Genomic DNA, 22,954 nt, shown 5'->3' on the forward strand with positions numbered 1-22,954 from the left:
AAAATCATTTTTTTTCACCACACATCATATTCGTGCATCCCTTGCTCCTCTCAGTAAATGTCTGAGGTGTTTCCACTGCTTAATGCTAATGCAAGCATTCTTGGATATCTGCTTTTAAATTTTATTTACTGTTCATAGGGATTTGAATAGAAATGGCCCCCACAGATTCACGTGTTTGAATGTTTGGCCCATAAAGAGTGGCACTATTAGGAGATGTGGCTTGGTTGGAGTAGGTGTGACCTTGTTGAATGAAGTATGTCACCATGGGGGTGGGCTCAAGCCATGCCCAGTGTGGCCAGGAATTTCCTTCTGCTGCACGTGAATTAAAATGGAGAACTCACAGCTTCTTCTCCAGCACCATGTCTAACTATGTGGCCATGATTCCTGCCATGATAATAATGAATTAAACCTCTGAAACCAAGCCAGCTCCAACTAAATGCTTTCCTTTCTAGGGATTGTGGTGGCCATGGTGTATCTTCACAGAAATAGAAACCTTAACTAAGACACTGTTGGTGGAGGTGGAGGTGGTGGTGGTGGTGGTGTGTGATGCTTGGGTGCACACATACCCCTGTCTCACATGTAGATGTCAGAGAACTACTTGGTCAGTTCTTTCTTTCCACTTTTAAGTGGGGTCTGGGGACCAAACTCGGGTTGTCAGGCTTTGACAGTAGGTGCTTTGTACCTGCTGAGCTATCTCCCACACTCGCACTCACGATCAGTAAAGACTACACTCAGGAGAACGATAAAGGTATGCATTTCTCTCTTCAACAAAAGGCAAAACTAAGACTCGTGACCAAAGTTGTTATTATTGCGTGAGGTCATGTGGAGGCCAGAGGTTGGCATCAGGTGTCCTTCTCTACGGGTTTCTACCTTACCATCTGAGAGAGGGTCTTTCCTAAACCTACAGCTTGTCGTCTGAGCTAGACTGGCTGGGGGCTGGGAGGAGGGGGGAGGAGGGAGACAGGAGGATCCTGGTATCTGAAAGTCTCTGTGCTCCATTGGGAGCTCAGCATAGCCACTACATAGGCAAGCCGTCCTGTCTAAAGAAAAGTCACTCCTGTAATTATATCACCTTCTTAGCTGTGAGTCACAGATCTGGCCTCTGGAAAACTGCTAGAAACAAGAATGGTGGGCAAGGGGGAAATGAGCATCAGAAATGGGGCCAGAGAGGAAATGAAGACTCTTGGTTTGAAGTAGGGTCCTGCTGAGCAGCCCAGTCCAGCCGGCCTCAGGCTGAGCACCATTCTCCTTAGCCTCCTGGTACTGAGATGATGGGCATCCTGGAATGTGTCCAGCTGCTGAAGTAGGATTTTTTTTTTAAAGAGAATTTTTAAATTTTAACTTAATTTATTCGTAGAAGTCAGAGTACATGAGTTGGGACTTTTAATTTCATTAATGTGAATGGCTTTTTTGTTGTTTATTTTTTATGGTGTGTGTGTGTGTGTGTGTGTGTGTGTACATGACACCATGCAAACCCAGAGGCCACAGGATATCTTCCAGGAATCAGTTCTGTCCTTCTACCAAGTGAGTTCTAAGAATCAAACTCGGATCAAACTTAGCTGTGCCCCTTTCATACAGTTCTTCATGGTGTAGTAACCCCCAACCATAACATTATTTTTATTGCTACTTCATAGCTGTAATTTTGCTACTAGTATGAATCATAATATAGATACCTGTGTTTTCCAATGGTCTTGCGGGGGTCGGGGGGGAGTGTCAATACTCCAACAAGGCCATATTTAAACAGACACAGAGCAGCTTGTCTATGTTAGTGACAATGGCAATGATTTTTCACATACCAGGATCCTCCTGTCTCCCTTCATCCTCAGCCCCCCAGCCAGCCTAGCTCAGACTACAAGCTCTAGGTTTAGGAAAGACCCTCTCTCAGATAGTAAGGAGGAGAACGATAGAGAAGGCTCCCACAGGTTGAGAGCCGCTGCTCGAGAGGACCCTGACTAATACACTAAGCCACCCTGCGGACGCTGACTTACTTGGAAGAAGCTAAATGAACTGTTTCTCAGTTGCAAGTGTGTGCATGCTTGTTTATTTTTGTGGTGTCTGTGAATCAGGGTCTCACAGACATTGCACAAACATTCTACTACTGAGTTTTTCCCCAGCCCCAGTAACAGATATGAACAACATCTCCAACGGCAGATATAATAGAGACATAACATTGCACAGTATCTTTTCACAATTAAGTTTTTCAAAACTCAAGAGTGATTTTTAGGAATGCACAGTACAAAATACAAAGTTCAATTTGGTAAGAAATCATTAAATATGTCAATGTCTTCAAATGACTTGAGGTTTTTTGTTTGTTTGGTTGGTTGGTTAGTTTTTCGAGACAGGGTTTCTCTGTGTAGCCCTGGCTATCTTGGAACTCACTCTGTAGACCAGGCTGGCCTCAAACTCAGAAATTCGACTGCCTCTGCCTCCCAAGTGCTGGGATTAAAGGTGTGCGTTACCACTGCCTGGCTCGAGTTTTTATGTTACAAATTTTTATTAAAAAAAAAAAAAAAAAAACCAAATTTGAATAAACCCATCTTTTTTAAGGACTAAGAACTTACAATAGAAATAAACTTTGAGGCTAGCCTGGACTACATGATTATCCTGTCTCAAATAACAAAACAAGAGAGAGAGAGAGAAGGGGGGGAGGTGGGAGAGGGAGAGGGAGAGGGAGGAGAGGGAGAGGGAGAGAGGGGAGGGGAGGGGAGGAGAGGAGAAGAGAAGAGAAACTTAGGTAACAGAAAGCAAAAAATTGGGGCAAGGGGAAACCAAAAAGCTAAACCACTGTGCATGACAGAAACCAGTAATCTTCCATGTGTAGACAAAGCATGGCCACAAGTGAAGGGGCCAAAGGGCTCTTTTGCATTTTTCCTTTGCTTCAACTGAGTAAAATATTATTTATTATTAAGGTGGAACTGGAAATCCTAATTGATTTCAGAAAGCAATTCTATGGAGCTCAAGCAGAAGAAATACCTCCTAGCAGACCTTTCCAAATGGCTGGTTGGTTGATTGGTTTTTGGAGTCACAATCTTGCCATGTAGCTCAGGCTGGCCTTGAACTCGTGGCCCTCTTTCTGCCTCAGATTCCTGAGTGCTAGGTTGCCGGTGCTCATCGCCATACTGGCTGAGAGCTTTGATTTCTCACTCACCTGACTAACAAAGGAGAGTGCCAGCAAGCCCACCCAAGGCTGCTAACCAAGAAGTCCCACAAGGAAAGGCAGATACATACGCTTTGGCAGGCTGCCCCGTAGGCCCCACTGGTCTCCGTCCTCTGTTCTCCACTTTCTCTCCCCATCTCCCAGTACCTCACAAAACCTCATAATGAACAATGAGAAAGAGAGGTATTTCAAGGCCAAGCCCAATGGGACATCAGGAGGAAGAGGCCAGCTCCCCGAAACCTCAAACCCCACAAGACCCTGTGATCCTCTGCCACATGTTCAGGTTTCCACTTAAAACAAGGCTTCTTTTTTTTTGTTTTTTTTTTAAATGGTTCCATTCGGTCTTGGAGGTCATCTCATGGGTCTGGCTTTTTTTACTGAAAACATTTAGAAAATCCAAAATGGAGCTGTATTACAAGACATGGGCCTCATTTTTATTATAATTAACATTAAAGGAAAACAAATTTTCTGTCTGGTTTACTAATCAGATACCTTTTCTTTTTCCACCTTGTAATCTATTAGGCACAATCACACTGATAGTTTGTTTCAATTGGGAAGTGCTTTGTACTTAAAAAAAAAAAAAAAAAAAGCCTATAAATATCAGCTGAACCCCACCGAGTGGCCTGAACACTAGTCTTTAAGGATGCTTTAGGCAAATGACTGCTAAGGAGGTCACACCCACAAGCTTTTGGACTCTTACTTTCCTCATCTTAACAAGCTAGAAAATTGAAACTCAAAACCTGGTTATCACATTGCATTAGCTTGTGAGGGTATGGGGGATAATGTGGTAAACAGAACCTCAGAGCTAGGGTCTCTAGGGCCTTTAATATTTTGTTTTGTTTTGTTTTTGATGATTTCTTCTTATTTTTTTATATACATTGGTGTTTTGTTTGCATGTATGTCTGTGTGAGGGTGTGTGATCCCCTGGAACTGGAACTACAGACAGTTGTGAGCTGCCATGTGTGGAGAACTGAACCAGGATCCTCTGGAAGATCAGCCAGTGCTCTTAACCTCCGAGGGATCTCTCCAGCCCCCACCCCCACCCCTCACCCAGCGCCCCCATTTCAGCATTTTTGAAGGTGAACAGAGTCACAGACTGCTCATACCTGCCTCTGAAGCTCTGCCAGGTTGTAAGGTAAGGCCCCCTCGGCCAGCGGAGCTATTCTCTCGATGTCTGCCAGAGTCAAGCGCCTTAAGGGAGAAAGGTGGCAAAGAGAATTGTTAGACGACAAACCCCTCAGGTGGAGCACACCTTTTCACATTATGACCATTTCAGTGATAAAAGACAATAAACCTTCAGATCTTATTTACAACAAAAGCAAAAGCCTCCAGAGAAATCCCCGAGGAGGGGATGGACCTAATGGAATGCCAGCGATGGACTCAAACAGTGAACAAGCAATTCACATCAAAGCCAAGGTCCACACTCCCTCTCCAGAATGCAGTGTCCCAGTGTCCCACAAGGAAGGTGAGAAACCAGGAGAAAGACAGCTAGCTGCCCTCAAGAGAAGGCTCAGGGTAAGAAGGAGGAGTCTTACTTCCTCTTTCTCTTCCTTCCTTCCTTCCTTCCTTTCTCTCTCTCTCTCTCTCTCTCTCTCTCTCTCTCTCTCTCTCTTTTCTTCTCTTCTTTCTTTCTTCCTTCCTTTCTTTCTTCCTTCCTTCCTTTTCTTTCTTCCTTTCTTTCTTTTTCTTCCTTTCTTCCTTTCTTCCTTCCTTTCTTTCTTTCTTTCTTTCTTTCTTCCTTCCTTCCTTCCTTCCTTCCTTCCTTCCTTCCTCCCTTCCTTCCTTCCTTCCTTTCTCTCTTTCTCTCTTTCTCTCTTTCTTTTTTATAGTATTCTTCTTCAAAGCCCTTGAGTTTTGAGTCGTGTGGACACAGCACTATGGACATCAAAACTGACTTAAAAATAAGTACATTCTGTGAGCCAGATAAAAGGTCACTTCAGATGTAGCTTCGAGAAGGACTTTTAAAAACCATGTCTTCACATGAAGGAGGCTCACAGCATCTGTCTAAAAGTGTGAATTTTAGATGGTTGAGACATGGCTTGGTAGTTTGTGTCAATTACCCAACGCTGGTGCCCAAGGCAGCTGAAAGACTATACATCATCTGCCCAGCAGTGCACCATACGGCATGAAGGCAAGAAGACACACACGCATATCCAACTTCTGCAGGCCTCAGAGACTTAGAAATTATTTTTAATTATGTGTATTTGTATGTATGAACAGGTGAGGGTATGTGCTTGTGAGTGCACCTCTGGAGCCACCAGAGAGTCTTGACCTTCTGGAGCTGAAGTTCCAAGCAGGTATGCACCACCCAGTGTGGATGCTGGGATCAACCTGAGTCCTTTGCAAAAGGAGCAAGTGTCTGGAACGGCAGATCCAGCTCTTCAGGCCCAGTATATCTGATATTATTATTTAAAGAACTACCACAGGTGACTGGAAACAACAACCACCCAGGTTTTTAAACAGCCCAGTCCACTGGGCTCTTGTGCATGAGGGCTCTGCATTCGTTTGCATATATTTGCATGTTAAATGCCTTCTACATACTTTTGTGTTTTTAACTTGTAACAAAGGCATAAACATCAGAGCTTGTCTCTGGGAGAAGCATGATGATATATTAGGTATATTTTAAGAAAGTAATATTCTCCAACACAAATTGGGTACACACGATTCAGAAAAACAACCCTTTACGGTGATCAAAAAGTATACAATGTTCTTCCATGTACCTCAGCCTATTTAAATGAATTTACAAACTTAACCAAGTTTCTATAAATCTCCTTAAATTCAGACCACCGGGAAAGCCTGCATAAGTCCATCTTTTCCCTCTCCCTAACTCTCTGCTTCTCATTTTGCACCTTCTCCCTCTTCACTCTCACTCTGAACCCCTTCTCTCTCTCTCTCTCTCTCTCTCTCTCTCTCTCTCTCACACACACACACACACACCCCATTCATCTCTTGGCTCTTTGCTCCAATCCATTCTGTCTTTGCTTCTGCCCCCGGCTCTCCCTCTCTCTCCCTCCCTCTGCCTCTCTAGCCCTCCATCTTCTCTCTCCTCCAGTTTCTCTTGCTAAGAATCTATACACTAAAGACAAAGCTTATTTATTTTAATTCTTTCTTTTCTTTTTGTATTTGCTTTTTTTTTTTTTTTTTTTTTTTTTGTGACACAGACACTGTAGCTCTGGCTGTCCTGCAACTTCCTATGTGGAGCAGGCTGGCCTTGAACTCACAGAAGCTTGGTTACCTCTGAGTCCTGAGTGCTGGAATTAGAGGTGTACCACCACAAAGGACATGCATGGTATGTACTCACTTATAAGTGGACATTAGACATGAAGTCCAGGATAAACACGCTACAATCCACAGACCCAAAGAAGCTAAATAACAAGGAGGGCCCAAGGGAGGATGCTTGAATCTTTCTCAGAAGGGGAAATAAAATAGACATCAGAGGTGGATGGAGGGAGGGACAAGGGACCTGCGTGAGTAAGAGAATGGGGAGAATGAGGGTAGGGGCAGGGGGCAGGTTAGGGAAAGCACGGGATGAGAAGAGGAAATCTCTAGGATGTGCCAGAGGCCTGGGGGTGGGCAGGGAGTTTATGGGGGTGACTCTACCTGAGATTCCTAGCAGTGGGGGAGCCCAAAGTGGCCACCTTCTGTAGCCATGTAAGACTTTCAGGAGGAATAAGGACACCAACCCATCCACAAAACCTTAGACCAAAACCTTCATTCTGCCTACAAGATGTTCATGGACAAAGATGGAGCAGAGACAGAGGGAATGACCAACTAATGACTGGCCCAAATTGAGACCCTCCATGGCCAAGAACCAATCCCTGCCACTATTAATGATATTCTGCTATGCTTGCAGACAAGATCTGAACATAGCTGTCCTCCAAGAGGCTCCACCTACCAGCCAATGGAACAAATACAGAGACCCATAATCAAACATTAGATGGCACTCAGGAAGTCTTGTGGAAGAGTTGGGAGAAAGACTGAGGGACCTGAAGAGGACAGGGACTCCACAGAAAGGCGAACAAAGTCAACAAATTTGGACCCTTGGGGGCTCCCAGAGATTGAACCACCAACCAAAGAGCCAGCATGGGCTGGACCTAAGCCACCCTGCACATATGTAGCCGATGTGCATCTTGGTCTTTATGTGGGTCCCCCAAAAACTGGAGGGGGCACTGTCCCCGAATCTGTGGCCTATTTGTGGACCTCATCCCTCTAACTTGGGCTGCCTTGCCTAGCCTCAGTAGGAGAGGATGCACCTAGTCCTGCAGAGACTTGATGTGCCAGGGTAGGGGGATACCCAGGGAAGCCTCCCCTTCTCAGAGGGGGGAGTAGGGGGAGGGGCTATGGGAGGGGAGACTGGAAGGAGAGGGGGTGGATATTGAAACATAAGGCAAATAAATAAATTAAAAAAAATTAATCTATACACTGACAAGGCAGTTGGTAAAGGACATGATATAAGTCACATCTCAAAAGATCCACCTTGTACTAAACCATAAAGAATCACTGGAAGTCTTACCCTGAGGCATTATATAGGTCTGCAAGCTGGTACAAGATATCAATTTCTAGTGGAGTGACCTGTCCATAGCGTATGGCGCTCTGGGCAAATTCCTCTGGAAGACAAAGAAACAAATGTTAGTCTTTTCTTTTCTTTTTTTGTTTTTTTTCGAGACAGGGTTTCTCTCTGTGTAGCCCTGGCTGTCCTGGAACTCACTCTGTAGACCAGGCTGGCCTTGAACTCAGAAATCTGCATGCCTCTGCCTCCCAAGTGCTGCGCCACCACTGCCTGGCAAAGGTTAGTATTTCAAGAGTCTAATATAAACTCGGGGGTGGGGGTTGGGGAGGGAGAGAGATTTTAGCACTATTCTAAAACATATAAAACTAAATTTAAATGCTCAGATCCAGCCTATAACTGCATTCTGGAAAGCTGGGGATAAAATAAATGTTAAGAGGATGAAATTGCAGAAACAGGTCAACCTCAACATCAAAACAGAGCCTCTCTAGTTCTCGCTTCTCTTGCTCACTCCCCCTGGTCCCCAGAGTTAAAAGATAAAGGAGGCTGCTCTGAGGTCCCAAGATGCCCTGCCACCACTCATCCAAAAGCAGTGGCCTTGCTCCTCTCTCCACGGCAGGCAACTCTGGCAACTCATTTTCAGTACAAACAAGCTGCCGCCACACTGCCACTGCCACTGCCACCGCCACTGACCTGTTTGACAGATCGGGCCAAAGGCTCTTTTCAAAACTGTCAAAAGCACTTTTGCATTCCTGACCTCAGTATCTCATTAAACACTGCACCTGGGCTTCCAGGCCTACAGGAAGCTTGCGCATGCGTCAAAGACGCACATGCAAATGACAACTGACTTTCCTGATCCCCTTGTTCTGTGGCGGGCCTCACATCTATCTGATGAAGAACAAACATTGGTCTATCTGTCTGATCAAAAGCATGGACTCGAGGATTCCAATTGACTTTTAAAAGCTTACCCTTGGTGACTTCAATATCTTTCCTCGTGCCTGCTAAAGTGCTATAGATCTTTCGAACAAGCTCCATGTTGTTGAGTAAGGAGTTAAATGCGTTGAAGTAGGAGAAGCTAACTTGGTGTGAGGTACCCCCTCCGGCAGCCTAGGAAATAACAACACAAAAAAAATTTTAAAACTCAAAAGAAAGAAACAGTGGTTTGGACTCTGCTTTTTTTTTTTTTTTTTTTTTCTCAAAGTGGACCCGAAGGAGTCTCTGTCATTAAAACAATTAGCTACCAGCCCTTAAATACAAGGGGGCTATCTGACTAAAACACAGTGCACTTTGTACCCTTAGGGGAGGTTACGCAATGTAGGTTTTAAGGAAGAAAGTAACATCTGGAAGTTGGAGTTCATGGCTCACCCATCACTAAGGTCAGAAACAACAAATATAATTATTCCAGATCAAAACCTGGCTATTTAAACAGGATTCTTCAAGACCCTCAACTATTCAATGCCTGCCGCCCCTGGAAAAACATCAGTGTGTAATAAGGAATATTCCCTAAACTGGTTTATTTTTTTCCTATGCACATACACAAAAACCAAGCACTAACTCTATTTTTTCCATGCTGTAGATTGAAACCAAGGCCTCTTCTACCATGCACTCTACCACCGAGGAGCCTTACATTTTAAGGCCATTTAAAGTTGATTATTTTATTCTATGTATACTGGTATTTTGACCACATGTATGTAGTATACCACAGGTGTGTCTGGTGCTAGAGAAAACTGAGAAGGGTGTCAGATCCCTGGAACTGGAGTTATGCATGGTTGTGAGCCACCATGTTGTTGCTGGGAATTGAACCCAAGTCCTCTGGAAGAGCAATCAGTGCTCTTAACGGCTGAGCCATCTCTCCAGCCCTGAGACCGTTTTATTACATCAACTTTTCTTAACTAAAAAAAAAAAAAATTGTTATATTTAAGATACCTATGTGCAGCTCTCTGATCCTGCATCGTGCAAAACACAACTCCCCAAAGCTCCCCAAATGTTAGAAGATCTGGGGAGGGTTCACTCTCTATTAGGTTTACCACACATCAGGGCCACTCACACTGGGTAACAGGCAAGCGACCTTCCTCCATTATCTGTGGAGACTGAGAAGGAAGGGCCTCGCTTTGCCATTCACTTAGGTATAGCCTCTAAAGAGAAAGATTTAGTGTTGTTTTTGTTTGCCTGTTTGTGCTTTTCAGTTTCCAAAAGTCTAATTCCTGTGTTATAAGGCAAAGGGGATGCAGAACTGTCACTATTCAAAACTCAGAGAAACGCTAATAGAAATACTAAGGTACCAACCCCAGACAAAAGAGACCATTACAAACGGTGTGATTTTTCTGGTTTCTCTTTGACATCTAAATGCTTCCACCTTCTATAATGAAAAGTGTCTTCCCTCCCCATATAGATTTTATTTTTACTAATGGCAATCTGGCTACCAAAGGCAAGACTCCATCCTATGCCTTAATTTTACCTCTGAGGATTATGATGGGATTTTGGTAAACCGAAGCAACAGCCATCTAACCCAGTTGGAAAAATACAAAACGGATCCCTCCATCCTGACTGACTCTGTGTGAGTCCTTCTCTCTGGATTTTCTTCCCTTCTCTCCTTCTCTCCCTGATTCCTTTTCCGTCCCTCCTTTCATCTTTGGTTGAGGTATGAGGTGAAGGTGCAGAAGCAGGCAGGGGCAGGGGTGAGATGGGGCAGGGGTGAGATGTGGAGGGGAGAGTGACATGCTCCACGTTCAAATTCACTGAAGAGAAAGACCAGGCGTTGATCTTTCTACCCCAGTGTAAGTCACGGATAATGGTCTTCAGCTGAAACAACACACGTACCCACTGGCTTTCCTCCATTCAAAACAAGCAGTAATCAAAAACTTACCCACAACACAGTGTGCGGACAAGAAAGCAGGTGAGGAGAGTTTCACCACTGTGTGAGGAAGCGGGTGGCATGAGTTTGCTGTGGGTCCACATGATTATCTGAGAGAGATTTGCTCTCTGACAGAACAAAAGACCTGTGTCTGGTATAGATGCTCTGAGTGCACAGGTGAAAGGGCAGAGGGGGACAACTCTAGGGGCTGATGGCCCCACATTTCCTCCGTGTTTTCTGACATGGAACACAGTTATTAAATGTACAGAGGCCAGTGAGTATCCCAACGCACACAGAGGAAGGAGCCATGGTAGCTAGACTGCCAGAGCTTGGGGCGGGAGGTGACAGAAGCCAAGATGAAAGCAAGACTGCACGGAAACACAGAGATCGCTGACTCTTGTCTACGAACTCCCATGTCCCTCGGACTGGGACATAGTAAATGGAAGTATATGAGAGCAGGATGATAGCTCTGGATGAAGCTAAAACCTGAGGAAAGACCACTCACCTTACACACACACACACACACACACACACACACACAGAGTCACACAGTTTAACCTTCTAACACCTAAACACGAAGCCTGGCTGCTTAAGAGCCAAGAAGGTGTTCCAGAACCCGGTGGTTCACAAACTGCACAGGAGGTGGAAAGTGAACTCTGTCTTCTTACTTACTGAGACCAGGTTCTCCTCCACAAAAGGAGTGAGCATGTGGGACCGGATGGTGACCATGACGTCACTGAAATCCAGACCCGAGATCATGCCGCTTTTGCTCTTGTCTTTCAGTGCAAAGGCTTGCCTTGCGTGTTCCAATTGCAATTCCTGCAGGGAGAAGAGAGAAACCGCGTTTACACGGAGCACATCCTGAGGACCCGTTCTGAGGCTCTGAATTCACAAGGAAGCGTCTGATTTGTTCATGAGGCTGACAGATGTGACACATGGTAGTCCTTGGGGAAAGAGAATGGATCAGAACTGTCAGTTACTGAAGGAGAGGGAAAGGGGGCCTCCTGATTTTACTTGGACCATTTCCGTGACTGAAAACAAAGCAGTCAGCGCGTTTACTGCCTGCTTCCAGCCGCTACAATACAGTGATTTACTCTCTCCAGCTTGAAGACTTGCTGTCCATGAGAGCTTCCTGAATTAAGAGTTTATGTTCAGCTTCAGTTTTTTCATTTTAAATGTTGCAATCAGAACCAGTCAGTGCATCAGACACCACTCTTTTTTTCCAAATAAAGAAAAAAAAAAGAACGAATCGTGAAACTCTACCAAATGCCAAACACAACGCTTCCTAATTCTAAAATGAAAGTTAGGGACAGGAAACTCTATAAGCTGTGTTCATTATCAGTCTGTCAGGCTTTGGGGACAGTCACTCTCCAGCTGTAAAGCAGTCCAGAAACTCGCCAAGGTTTTAAACTGCTGTAAAATCAATTGTTGTAACAAGTGATATCAATAAAAATAGTAAAATGTACCCTGGGGTATGATACCCAAGTGTAAATCAGAGCATTTCTGTCTTGGGCACCTGTGATGTAATCCAAAAGGATGGGCTGGCACAACACATGCTGTGTATTCACATGCCACGTTCATGCCCCATGCAGCTGCGAACTCTAGTCACATTTAAAGATTAGCCAAAGGTAAGATGGAATATTCTCATTGCATCCATTCACCACAGTAATGGCTTACCTTTTCCTGACATTTAAAGTACTTTAGGGGGCTGGGGGACTCGTTGGTAGAATGCTTATGTGTCATACACAGGCCTAGGTTCAATCCACAAGTGGATGGATGGACATATAGACAGATAGATGAAATAATTTTTTGTTGAAGTCTCATCCCTTTTATTTATTTTTTTACATATGTATGTATATCTTAAAAAAAAAAAAAAAACAACCCAGGGTCTCACTCATGTAGTCCAGGTTCACTTTAAACTCTGTGTAGCCAAAGCTAGCCTTGAATTCCTGATTCTTCTGCCTTCAGCTCCCAAGTACTAGAATTACAGGCATGCAACCACCACATCTGGCTTTAATTATATTTCCCATGGACTTCTGATATCTCAATAGTAATTCAAGTCATTAAAATTAACTTAGCAAACATTTGTTTTATAATTCACTATGCTATCCATTTGTTTTATGTGGTTTTCTGTATGTGTGTGAGATTTCGTAATAGATTTTCGAATAATTCTTAGCAGGATGATGAGCTAAAGACAAGTCTATCAAGCCTTCTAAATCTTTCAGTGGGTCAAGAGCTCCAGATGGCTCTACAGAGGTGGTATGAGCCCTCAAGGCATATCTGATATGAGAATCAAATAAAGGCTGGGATCCCATTGGAAATGCAAAACCTATAAGCACAACATTTAATTCCAGAGGTGGGGGTTGAAGGATGAGAAGTTCAAAGCTAGCCTTGACTGAGACTTTAAATAAGAGACTTGGAGTTTTTATAGTGTGGTTGCGGGGTAGGGAATAGAGCTGGGGGCTATGGACAGTTGCTACAGACGTGGATTTAAGTTTATTTCCCTCATTCAGGGTTGTGTTCTGCACCAACTTCCACCAGCCTCGGGTTCCTCTGTTAAACCCTCTAGACAAGCAACCTCTAAGTTTTCTGCCAGAGTTTGTAAAAGGCAGAGAGACTAGGCTAATAGCTGATGGGGTAGACAGGTAACTGCTTCGTGTGTGTATGTGGTATGTGTGGTATGTGGGGTGTGTGTGTGTGTGTGTGTGTGTGTGTGTATGGTATGTGGTATGTGATGTGATGTGTGTGTGTGTGTGTGTGGTATGTGTGGTGTGTGTATGTGTGTGTGTGTGTGTGTATATGGTATGTGGTATGTGATGTGATGTGTGTGTGTGTGTGTGGTATGTGTGGTGTGTGTATGTGTGTGTGGTATATGGTGTATGTGTGTATGTGGTATGTGATGTGATGTGTGTGTGTGTGTGTGTGTGTGGTGTGTGTGTGTGTGTGTGGTACTGTGTGTCTGTGTAGTGTGTGTGTGTGTGTGTGTGTGGTATGTGTGGGGTGTGTGTGGTACTGTGTGTGTGGTGTGTGTGTGTGTGTCTGTTATGTGTGGAGTGTGTGTGGTACTGTGTGTCTGTGTAGTGTGTGTGTGTGTGTGTGTTATGTGTGGGGTGTGTGTGGTATTGTGTGTGTGTGGTGTGTGTATGTGGTACTGTGTGTCTGTGTGGTGTGTGTATATGTGTGTGTGTGTGTGTGTGTGTGTGGTGTTGTGTATGTGGGGTATGTGTGTGTGTGGTGTGTGTGTGTATGCATGAATGGAGACATAGAAGCCACGAGAAGACACTTTTGTACTACTTTTCATCTTATTTGTTCCCTTGTTCCCTTCAGATAAGCGCTCTCACTGAACCCAAAGCCAGGACAGCAGCTCTCAAGTCCAGGTGTCCTCCTGCCTCTGCCCCACACAGCCATGTGATTACAGGTATCCCATCATGTAAACATGCCCACCCACCGTTTTTAGTGTGAGTGTTGGGGACTGAACTGATTCTCGTCCTTATGCAGCAAGCACTGTACATGCTGAGGCATCTCCTCAGCCCAGGTAACCAGTTCTTAAATAGAGCAGATGATCTCATTCACTAATCCAAAGGCCTTTAACACAGAGGCGCCCCAGGGCTCCAACAAAATGGCCTTACCACAGCATTGTACTGCCAGGTCTAACGTTAATAAATCCTATCCTGGTAGTGTAAAAAAGAGGTTCACAATTACTTGAACTCTGGTTGGTAGCTATTTGGGGAGTCTTAGGGGGTGTGGCCTTGATGGAGGAGGTGTGCCACTGGGGGAGGGCTTTGAGGTTTCAAAGTGCCATATTGAGTTATCTCTGCTTCCTGCTTATGAATCAAGATGTGAGCTCTCAGCTGTTGCTGCCACTAGGCCTTTGTTCTGCCATCATGGACTCTAACCCTCTGAAACCGTAAGCCAAATTAAATGCTTTTTTCTATATGTTCCATGGCTTGGTCATAGTATTTTGTCACAGCAATGGAAAGGTAACAAAACTGACCACCATAAACCCATAGTGTTCAGTAAGTCCTAATCTTAAGTATGAACAAAGGGCCATCAGACCCTAAAAAGCCCTACTATGAAAAACAGAGACCCAGACAAGGAGAAAACCTGGAAGCTGGGTGGGTAAGCACTCAAGGGACAAAGGCAACAAAACCAGAAAGAGGCTGGAGAGCTGACTCATGAGTTCAGAGTGCTTATTGCCCGTGCAGGGGACCCATGTTCAGTTCCCAGAACCCAGAACCCACTCTGGGTGGCTTAGACCACCTGTAGCTCCAGTTCCAGGAGGGGAGTCAATGTCCTTTTCTAGTCCTATAAGGACATCTATATACACACGGTGCACATGGACAGACACAGGAACATATATGTAAGAAATAAACCTTTTTTTAAAAAAAGCAAACAGAAAGAAGAAATGGAAGGAGAAAAAAAAAAAAGAAACTTATAGCAAACATACTCTGAAGGAAATGAAACTGAAAGCCCTGTCTTTAATATCATTGAAGATGTGGGGGAGACAGTGTAACACTCTAATAGGAACAGTATGCTATTTTTCTGCTCTTTTTTTTTTTTTGCTACCTATTTATTTACTTATTTAAGACAAAGTCTTAAAGTGTATCCCAAGCTAAACTCCAATTTGGAATTTTCTCTCTGCCTCAACTCACAGACTACATTACCACACTAAGAAATGCCATTAAAACAAACAAATAAATAGGTAGAGTAAATATTCAGAAAACCAAGAGAGCTCTTAAAGATTTCAAAACATAACAAACATTAATTTAAAGCTGGGCGTGGTGGCGAACGCCTTTAATCCCAGCACTCGAGAGGCAGAGGCAGGTGGATTTCTGAGTTTGAGGCCAGCCTGGTCTATAGAGTGAGTTCCAGGACAGCCAGGGCTATACAGAGAAACCCTGTCTTGAAACACCCCCCCCCCCAAAATTTTTTTTTTTAATTTAGTAAGCCAGAAGGAAAATAGGGTGAAAACTAAAAGAAATGCAGAAGAGGAAAGTAACTTCAAGAATTGAAGTTTCCTTATGAGATCCTACTGAATGCCCAGCAAAATGATTAAAAGAAAGTTCACATGAATACATATCATCATGTAGGCATGGCAGGAAAGCATAAGGAATAGATCTACTTGGCATGGGTCATGAACACATTGCCTAACAATGCGCCTGGCAACTTGTGAGTAGCCCAGGATGCCCACCTGCATCTCGCTGTACCTGCTTCCTACTTCAAATAATGGAAACACCCCTCTTTCCCTGATAGTATCAAACATGGATTGTTTCTGTTCAAATGCCTTTCCAGTCATATTTGGTAGGAAGGTGGGGAGAGCCACTCCCATATGAACCCATTTTGGGTACATGGGCAGCAAGGCAAGTGAGCGTTTAAGAAAAATCCTCTATTTACCATGTTTAATTCTTTTTCAATTAAAAATTTATTACTTGCTTTTTCGGCCGCCGCAGCCATCTTCCAGTAACTCACCAAAATGACGAACACAAAGGGAAAGAGGAGAGGCACCCGGTACATGTTCTCTAGGCCTTTTAGGAAACATGGCATTGTTCCTTTGGCCACATATATGCGAATCTACAAGAAGGGTGATATTGTAGACATCAAGGGAATGGGCACTGTTCAAAAAGGAATGCCCCATAAGTGCTACCACAGCAAAACCGGAAGAGTCTACAATGTCACCCAGCATGCCGTGGGCATCATTGTCAACAAGTAGGTTAAGGGCAAAATTCTGGCCAAGAGGATCAATGTGCGGATTGAGCACATCAAGCACTCAAAGAACAGCTTCCTGAAGCGGGTGAAGGAGAACGACCAGAAGAAAAAGGAAGCCAAAGAGAAGGGCACCTGGGTGCAGGTGAAGCGCCAGCCTGTGCCACCCAGAGAAGCACACTTTGTGAGGACTAACGGAAAAGAGCCTGAGCTGTTGGAGCCCATTCCATACGAATTCATAGCCTAATGTACACAAAGAAATAAAATACCAGCACCAGGAAAAAAAATTATTACTTTATAAAAATGGGGGTGGAGGGGCATACCATAGCATGGATGTGAATGTCAAAGGACAGTTTATAGTAATTGGTTCTCTCTTTCTATCTTATGGGTCCTAAAAATTGAACTGAGAGCCGGGCGTGGTGGCGCACTCTTTTAACCCCAGCACTCGGGAGGCAGAGGCAGGCGGATTTCTAAGTTCAAGGCCAGCCTGGTCTACAGAGTGAGTTCCAGGACAGCCAGGGCTATACAGAGAAACCCTGTCTCAAAAAGACAAAAAAAAAAAAAAAAAAAAATTGAACTCAGTTAATCAGACTTGGTGGCAAGTGCTTTTACCCACTGAGCCATCTTGCTGGCCCTCAGACTGACCATCTTACCCCTCTCTATACTTGGGTATGCTTATGATTAAAATCAGTTGCATTATGGGAAAGATTATGGGCAATAAAGGTTATATAATTCAAATTTGTCAACTGAAGAAGAGAACTATCCATGTTATACCCTTTAGTAACAAGTTCCTCCTTCCTTCCTTCTTTCCTCCCTTTCTTTCTTCTTTCCTTCCTTTCTTCCTTCCTTCCTTTCTTCCTCTATAAAAGAAGCCCTAGGCAATAACCTGAGGCCACAACCCCTCTGTGGCGATGTTGTTAGATGACCCATTTTCAATTCTGCTCACTTCTGTGTGCTCCCACGTGTTCTCATGTGTGCTGTCTGTACTGTGTCACCCTGCTCCACGTGTTCTCATGTGTGCTGTCTGTACTGTGTCGCCCTGCTCCACGTGCTCTCATGTGTGCTATCCGTACTGTGTCACCCTGCTCCTGAGCAGGGCTTCTTTGAGACTGCATCTGTGGATGCCCTTATTTCAATTTCTTGATCAAGACCTGGAAACAACCAGTCAAGAAACCAACCATTGGTAAGGAGAGGGGTGGTGGTGGCGGTGGTGGTAGTGGTAGTGGGGTGGAGAATCCTAAAAACCCCAGAATGCAAGAAAAATCTGCAATGAGAATGGCAATAGGATTCTTAAAGTCCACACTACAAAGCAGAAAGCACACAAGGAACACCATAAAAGCCAATACCCAGTCAAACTATCTAATTTAATGATGGAAGCTTTTAAACACAAGAGAAGTCTCAAAATTATTATACTTTTCTCAGAGAGCCAATACAGGAAACATTCCATCAAAAAGAAGAAAATTGTTATTTAGGAAAGATGAAATCCAGGGACCAGGAGAGGTGTAGTGTACCAGAAGGGCAAATGGGCTCTTCAGGCTGGAGGTGACCACAATCAAAGAGTAGCTCAGCTTCGCTTTCAGACCCTAAAGGCACCATTTCCTGTTGTTGCTGCTCTAGAAAACAGAATGCCAGGCAAAGGGGCTGGGACACAGCTCAATGAGAGCACTTATCTAACATGCATGAGGTCCTGGGTGCTACGCCCATCACCACAAAGGGGAAGGAACGAACAGAGGACCACAAGGGGAGGTAATAGAAGACTGTAAGACTGCAATTCTATCCCTATGCAAATACACAAGAGAATTGAAAATGGGTCATCTAACAAATATTTGCATGTGATGTTTGTAGGAGCTCCTATAAACAAGCACCAGAAGGTCAGAACAACTCATGAGTGGACAAAAATATAGTCATGCAATGAATATTAAGTCAAAAAGAGCAATAAAGGGGTGTCACCACATGATCAGATGTGGGTGGTTCTTTTGTTATTCTGTTTGTTTGGTCCTTGAGACAAGGTCTTCTCATATGGCCCACGTGTGATCCAAATGCTTGTTTGAATTCCTATTCCCCTGCCTCAGCCTCCTAAAGGCAAAAACTACAAGTGTGAACAATTATACCCAGCTAAAGGCCTGGTGGTTGTTCTGTATGGATTGAACCTAGGGATTCACTTACACAGGCAAGTGCTCTTCCACTGAGCTATAACCCCATTCCCAATATTGCTAATTCTTTCTTGAAACAGGGTCTGATTATGTATGTATCCCTGGCTGAAGTAGAACTCTCTGTGTAGACCAGGCTTGTCTCGAACTCGAGAAGTCTGCCTGTCTCTGCCTCCTGAGTGCTGGAATTTGACCTAATAAGGATAGTTATTTTAAATATTATGTTAAGTGGAGGAAAGAGACGCACAAAACATCCTGTCATACAACCTCATTCGTATGTCTGCACTAGGTACATCCATAAAAACAAACAGCAGATTCGTAGTACCCAGAAGCTGGAGAAGTGTTGATGGGAACAACTCCTAAAACAGACCAGGCTTTTCTTTATGAAGACATCTGGGATAGATAAAGGTTGCAAAATGCCATTACTGTGCCAAAAGCCTGTAAACTGCCTACTACTAAAGGATTAGCTTTATATGTTATATGAAAATTTATCCTTCCTGTCCCCTATTTTTTTTAATCCACTGTTATACTAGGATAGCATGTATACCAGGCAGAGTCATACACCTGGCCCTCGATCTTTGCTGAGATGGGAGACTCCTGGAGAGTGCCACTGATAGGAAATCAACGGGCACGGGCAAATAACGGGCTGGACTTTAAATGCACGAAGGAGACTTTAATAATAAGAGAAACGACTGGAAGAGTTAACATCACTAAGTAGAAAAATAAACAAACCCTGGACATCCTAAACAAATCAATAATTCTAGTCATCAATTAGAGGTGTCCCTTGGGTCACTATTTACAGAGAGCCTACTCATGTTTCCCCATATACTTTAAACCATCTCTTCCACATAGCCTGTGCACATCCTACATTTTTGCATTTACTGTTTAGTATATTTCCCCCCTCTCTGTATGCATGTGTGTGTGTGTGTGCATCCTGGTATACATGGGAGGTCAGAGGACAGCTTGCGAGATTCAGTTCTCACCTTCCACTACATGACTTTAATATATCAAGCTCAGGTTACCAAGCTTGCTGGCATCTGCCTTTACCCGCTGGTCCATCTCACCAGCCCCTCCTATAGATGTGAAATAATCTCTATACTACTTATAATACTTAAAGCTGCTGGGAGGGAGTGACATACACTTTTAATCTACCTCTACACTTGGGAGGCAGAGGCAGGCAGATCTCTGAGTTTGAGGCCAGCCTGGTCTACAGAGTGAGTTCCAGGACAGCCAGGGCTACACAGAGAAACTCTATCTCAGAAAAGGAAAAGAAAAACAAAACAAAAACCCACTAATGCAGTGTGAATACTATGTAAATGAATTATACTTTATTGTTCAAGGAATTATGACAAGAAAAAAAGTTTCTACATGTTCAACGTAGATGCAACTTTTTTTCTAAGTATTTTCTATCTGTAGTTTCTTGGTTCCATAGATGCAAAGCCCATAGGTATGGAGGGCTTTGTATCTATGAAATTACAGTCAATCCTATGACTATTGATCTAAATAAACTTGTGACATAATTATAGAAAGGTTGAAGGTGGAAAATATCCGAGACTGTGCTTGGCCGTGAGAGGCAAAAGAACTCCGAATCTCACGTAGTTAGAACTCAACCAACATTTTTCTTTAAGCAGAAAAATTAAGAAGGGATAATATAAGCTGACTACTTACATGAATGCACGTACAGGCTGAAAGAAAATGGCTGCATGAGTTTAAAGAGCTTGCTTCCATGAGAGGGGAATGAAGAATGGGGGTGAGATGGGGACTTCCTCCATCTCTGTACTAGACAATGCCAGTGCCCAGAAGGGCGCCTACCTGGAGGAACTGAGTGAATTCCACATAGTTCAGGTGCTTCTTGCGGTTGTGCCCAAAGTGCAGCCGGATGAACTCGCAGTCCCAGTTAAAAGGGATGTGGTGATGGATAATAGTCTGCCCAAAAATCTCCTTGACATTTTCTTAAAAGGGAAAAGAAAACCGAATCAGTCCTGCTGATCAATGAATCATCCAATCCACTGCAATGCTCCTACAGAGGAGACTTGAGAAACGTTTAAAAAGTCAAGACCGGCTGCTTCTACCAAGAGGAACTGCAAATCTCTTTGTGCCCAGAAACCCATGCAGGAGCACAACTGATACAAAGTATAATTTTTCACTTAAGATTGTATACTGCTACATATAAGGCCATGAGATTCTTAATTTCTCTTGATTTAATTTTAATTAGGAAGCGATTTCTATCTTGCAATATAAATAGCTGCTACTTTACATTCCAGCATAAAATCAATAGTGTTTCCCTGGTTCCTCAAGGAGTCGAATTAAGCCTTTTATCAGAAGCGTGAATACCTAAATTACAGTATAATGCAATATTTGTCATACTAAGTATGGTTTGATTGAGGCATGATTATTACATTCACACTAGCCTGAATATGACTATTGAAGATAGCTATAAGAAATACTACCAACAGCGTATCATTAGCTCGGCAGTAAAGCACCTTATTAAAAGCTGATAGTGTCAAAAATAGGGTCTTGCCACAAAGCCTTGAAATCCCCCTAAAATCCATGATTATTAGTCTGAACTATTAAAAATGTTTTAAGATAAGTGAAATTAGTGATCCACTTGTCAATGAAGAACCATCCACGGCATGCTAACTTCTCATTAGGTACCAGTCACGCTGTAAGATACAACCAGAACTCCGTTGCTTGTCTTCATGCACCAGCGAGATCATTCACTTTCTTACAGTTTTCTTATTATGAAAATTGGTTCACAAATGACTGGTACTTTAACAAGCATAGACTGGGTAGTCTAATTTAGAAGCTCATGCCCCCCCCCCCAAATCACTAGCAAAGTTAAGAAAGCAGGAGCCTTTTTAGTAATGTTTTAACTAAATTATTTTCCAATTTAAGCCAATTTTATTAGTGTAAGAGTTTTACCATCAATAGCTATCAATTATCCTAGAGAATTAGTAAACATAGGCTTGATGTTTTACAATTGCCTCTAACTATGTTGTTTTCTCTGATTTTGACAGTCTTTGAATACAACGCTAGTCTCAGAACTGGCAATGGAGTAATGGATTCTCTTTGTTTTATGTACCTCTTTTTCTTAATGAAAATGCTGCATTTGGGCGGAACTACTCCTAATGTCACTGGGGAGACGGGATTCTCATCTTCTCTCTCAATGGATGCAAGATTTCTTAGCTAAGTAGCAACAAGATCTCAGAGTTTTCAACCTTTGTCAAGTATATTCATCTTAAATAAACATAAGCTAAACATTGCATGGGGTTTCTATTCTGAAAAGACTTCAATATCGATTCATGAGATTCTGGTTCAAACCAAGACAAAAGACCATCCTTGAAGCTGGGGTCTGGGAATGTAGCCTGTGTAGAATGCTTGCCTGTCATATACGAGATCATGGATCTAATCCCCATCATCCTCTACTCAAGAGGGATGAAGGGGGATGTAAATAAAGTTTCAGGTTGTAAATATATTAAAGCTTATAAATTAATTAAAATAGTAAGTATTGTAAAAAGTTTAGAATATGGGGTGCTAATATGAATATTTTTAGGAGCCATCTAATATAATTAATTAATTAATATGAATATTTTTAGGAGCCATCTAATATAATTAATCACTCTATTCTCAAAAGAACCTAAGTTTGCTTATTTTGGAAGTCAAACCAACCAGACATGGTAATGCTGGCCTTTAATCCCAGCATTTGGGTGGCAGAGGCAGGAGGATCTCTGTCAACTGACGGTCAGCCTGGTTTACATAAAGAGTGCCAAGTCAGCCAGAGCTACAAGGTGTGACCATGTCCCAAATACAAAACAAGTCTAACAAAAAGGTACTTAAAAGATTAAAAAATGCAATGAAATGCAGAATAAGAATAAGTCATTGCAAATATGAAGTTATGCTAAGGTGGCTAAAGAAAGGAAGCTATTTCACAGTAGCTTTTAGTTTTAAAAGTTGTAACTCAGAACGTTCAATTATTTAATATGCAATGTATCTACTGCTGCATAGCAGGTCTGAGTTTACTTAGCATGATGCTATCTCTAAAACAAAAGGAGAAGAAAGCTATCTGCATGATTTTATGTAACAGCAGTTAAAACTGGATCCCTTTTATATGTTTTGAAAATATTAGATTCTGGGCTGGAGAGATGGCTCAGTGGTTAAGAGCACTGACTGCTCTTCCAGAGGTCCTGAGTTCAATTCCCAGCAACCACATGGTGGCTCACAACCATCTGTAATGGGATCCGATGCCCTCTTCTGGTGGGTCTGAAGACAGTGACGGTGTACTCATATATAATAAATAAATAAATCTTTTTAAAAAAGAAAGAAACTATCAGAATCTTAAGTGCAAAACAGCCTCAAAGACTCAGAACCCTTCAAACAAACAAAATTCAATGGCTTCAACTTTTTTTTCTGACATTACCAAAAGGATATTTACTAAATTGTATTTGTTTATTTGTTTATTTATCTGTGTATTTATTTGTGGTATTGGGTATTGAACCTAGGGCCTTGAGCATGCTAGGTAAGCTTCCTGCTACTGCTGTCTGCTTTATGCTACCTGTAGCACTGCCCCCCCCCCCCCCACCTTC

The 22,954-nt window shown here is 43.1% G+C and overlaps 1 protein-coding gene and 1 pseudogene across 3 annotated transcripts in view; one reads left to right on the plus strand and one right to left on the minus strand.

Moving 5' to 3' along the window:
- The window catches only part of Slc25a12 (solute carrier family 25 (mitochondrial carrier, Aralar), member 12), a 93,512-nt gene that overhangs the window by 29,523 nt on the left and 41,035 nt on the right, over positions 1 to 22,954 (minus strand). For all 3 annotated transcript variants that reach the window (XM_030252254.1, NM_172436.4, XM_011239853.3), the window contains 5 exons: positions 20,184 to 20,323; positions 11,191 to 11,337; positions 8,633 to 8,771; positions 7,671 to 7,764; positions 4,264 to 4,348 (listed from right to left, as the gene is read on the minus strand). In XM_030252254.1, the coding sequence (XP_030108114.1) occupies positions 4,264 to 4,348; positions 7,671 to 7,764; positions 8,633 to 8,771; positions 11,191 to 11,277 (405 nt within the window). In that variant the 5' untranslated portion in view covers positions 11,278 to 11,337; positions 20,184 to 20,323. The remainder of the gene's footprint in view (positions 1 to 4,263; positions 4,349 to 7,670; positions 7,765 to 8,632; positions 8,772 to 11,190; positions 11,338 to 20,183; positions 20,324 to 22,954) is intronic.
- Gm13641 lies at positions 15,992 to 16,508 on the plus strand (annotated as a pseudogene).

The sequence above is a fragment of the Mus musculus genome, chromosome 2 (genome assembly GCF_000001635.26).
Source record: "Mus musculus strain C57BL/6J chromosome 2, GRCm38.p6 C57BL/6J".
Classification (NCBI taxonomy): Eukaryota; Metazoa; Chordata; class Mammalia; order Rodentia; family Muridae; genus Mus; species Mus musculus.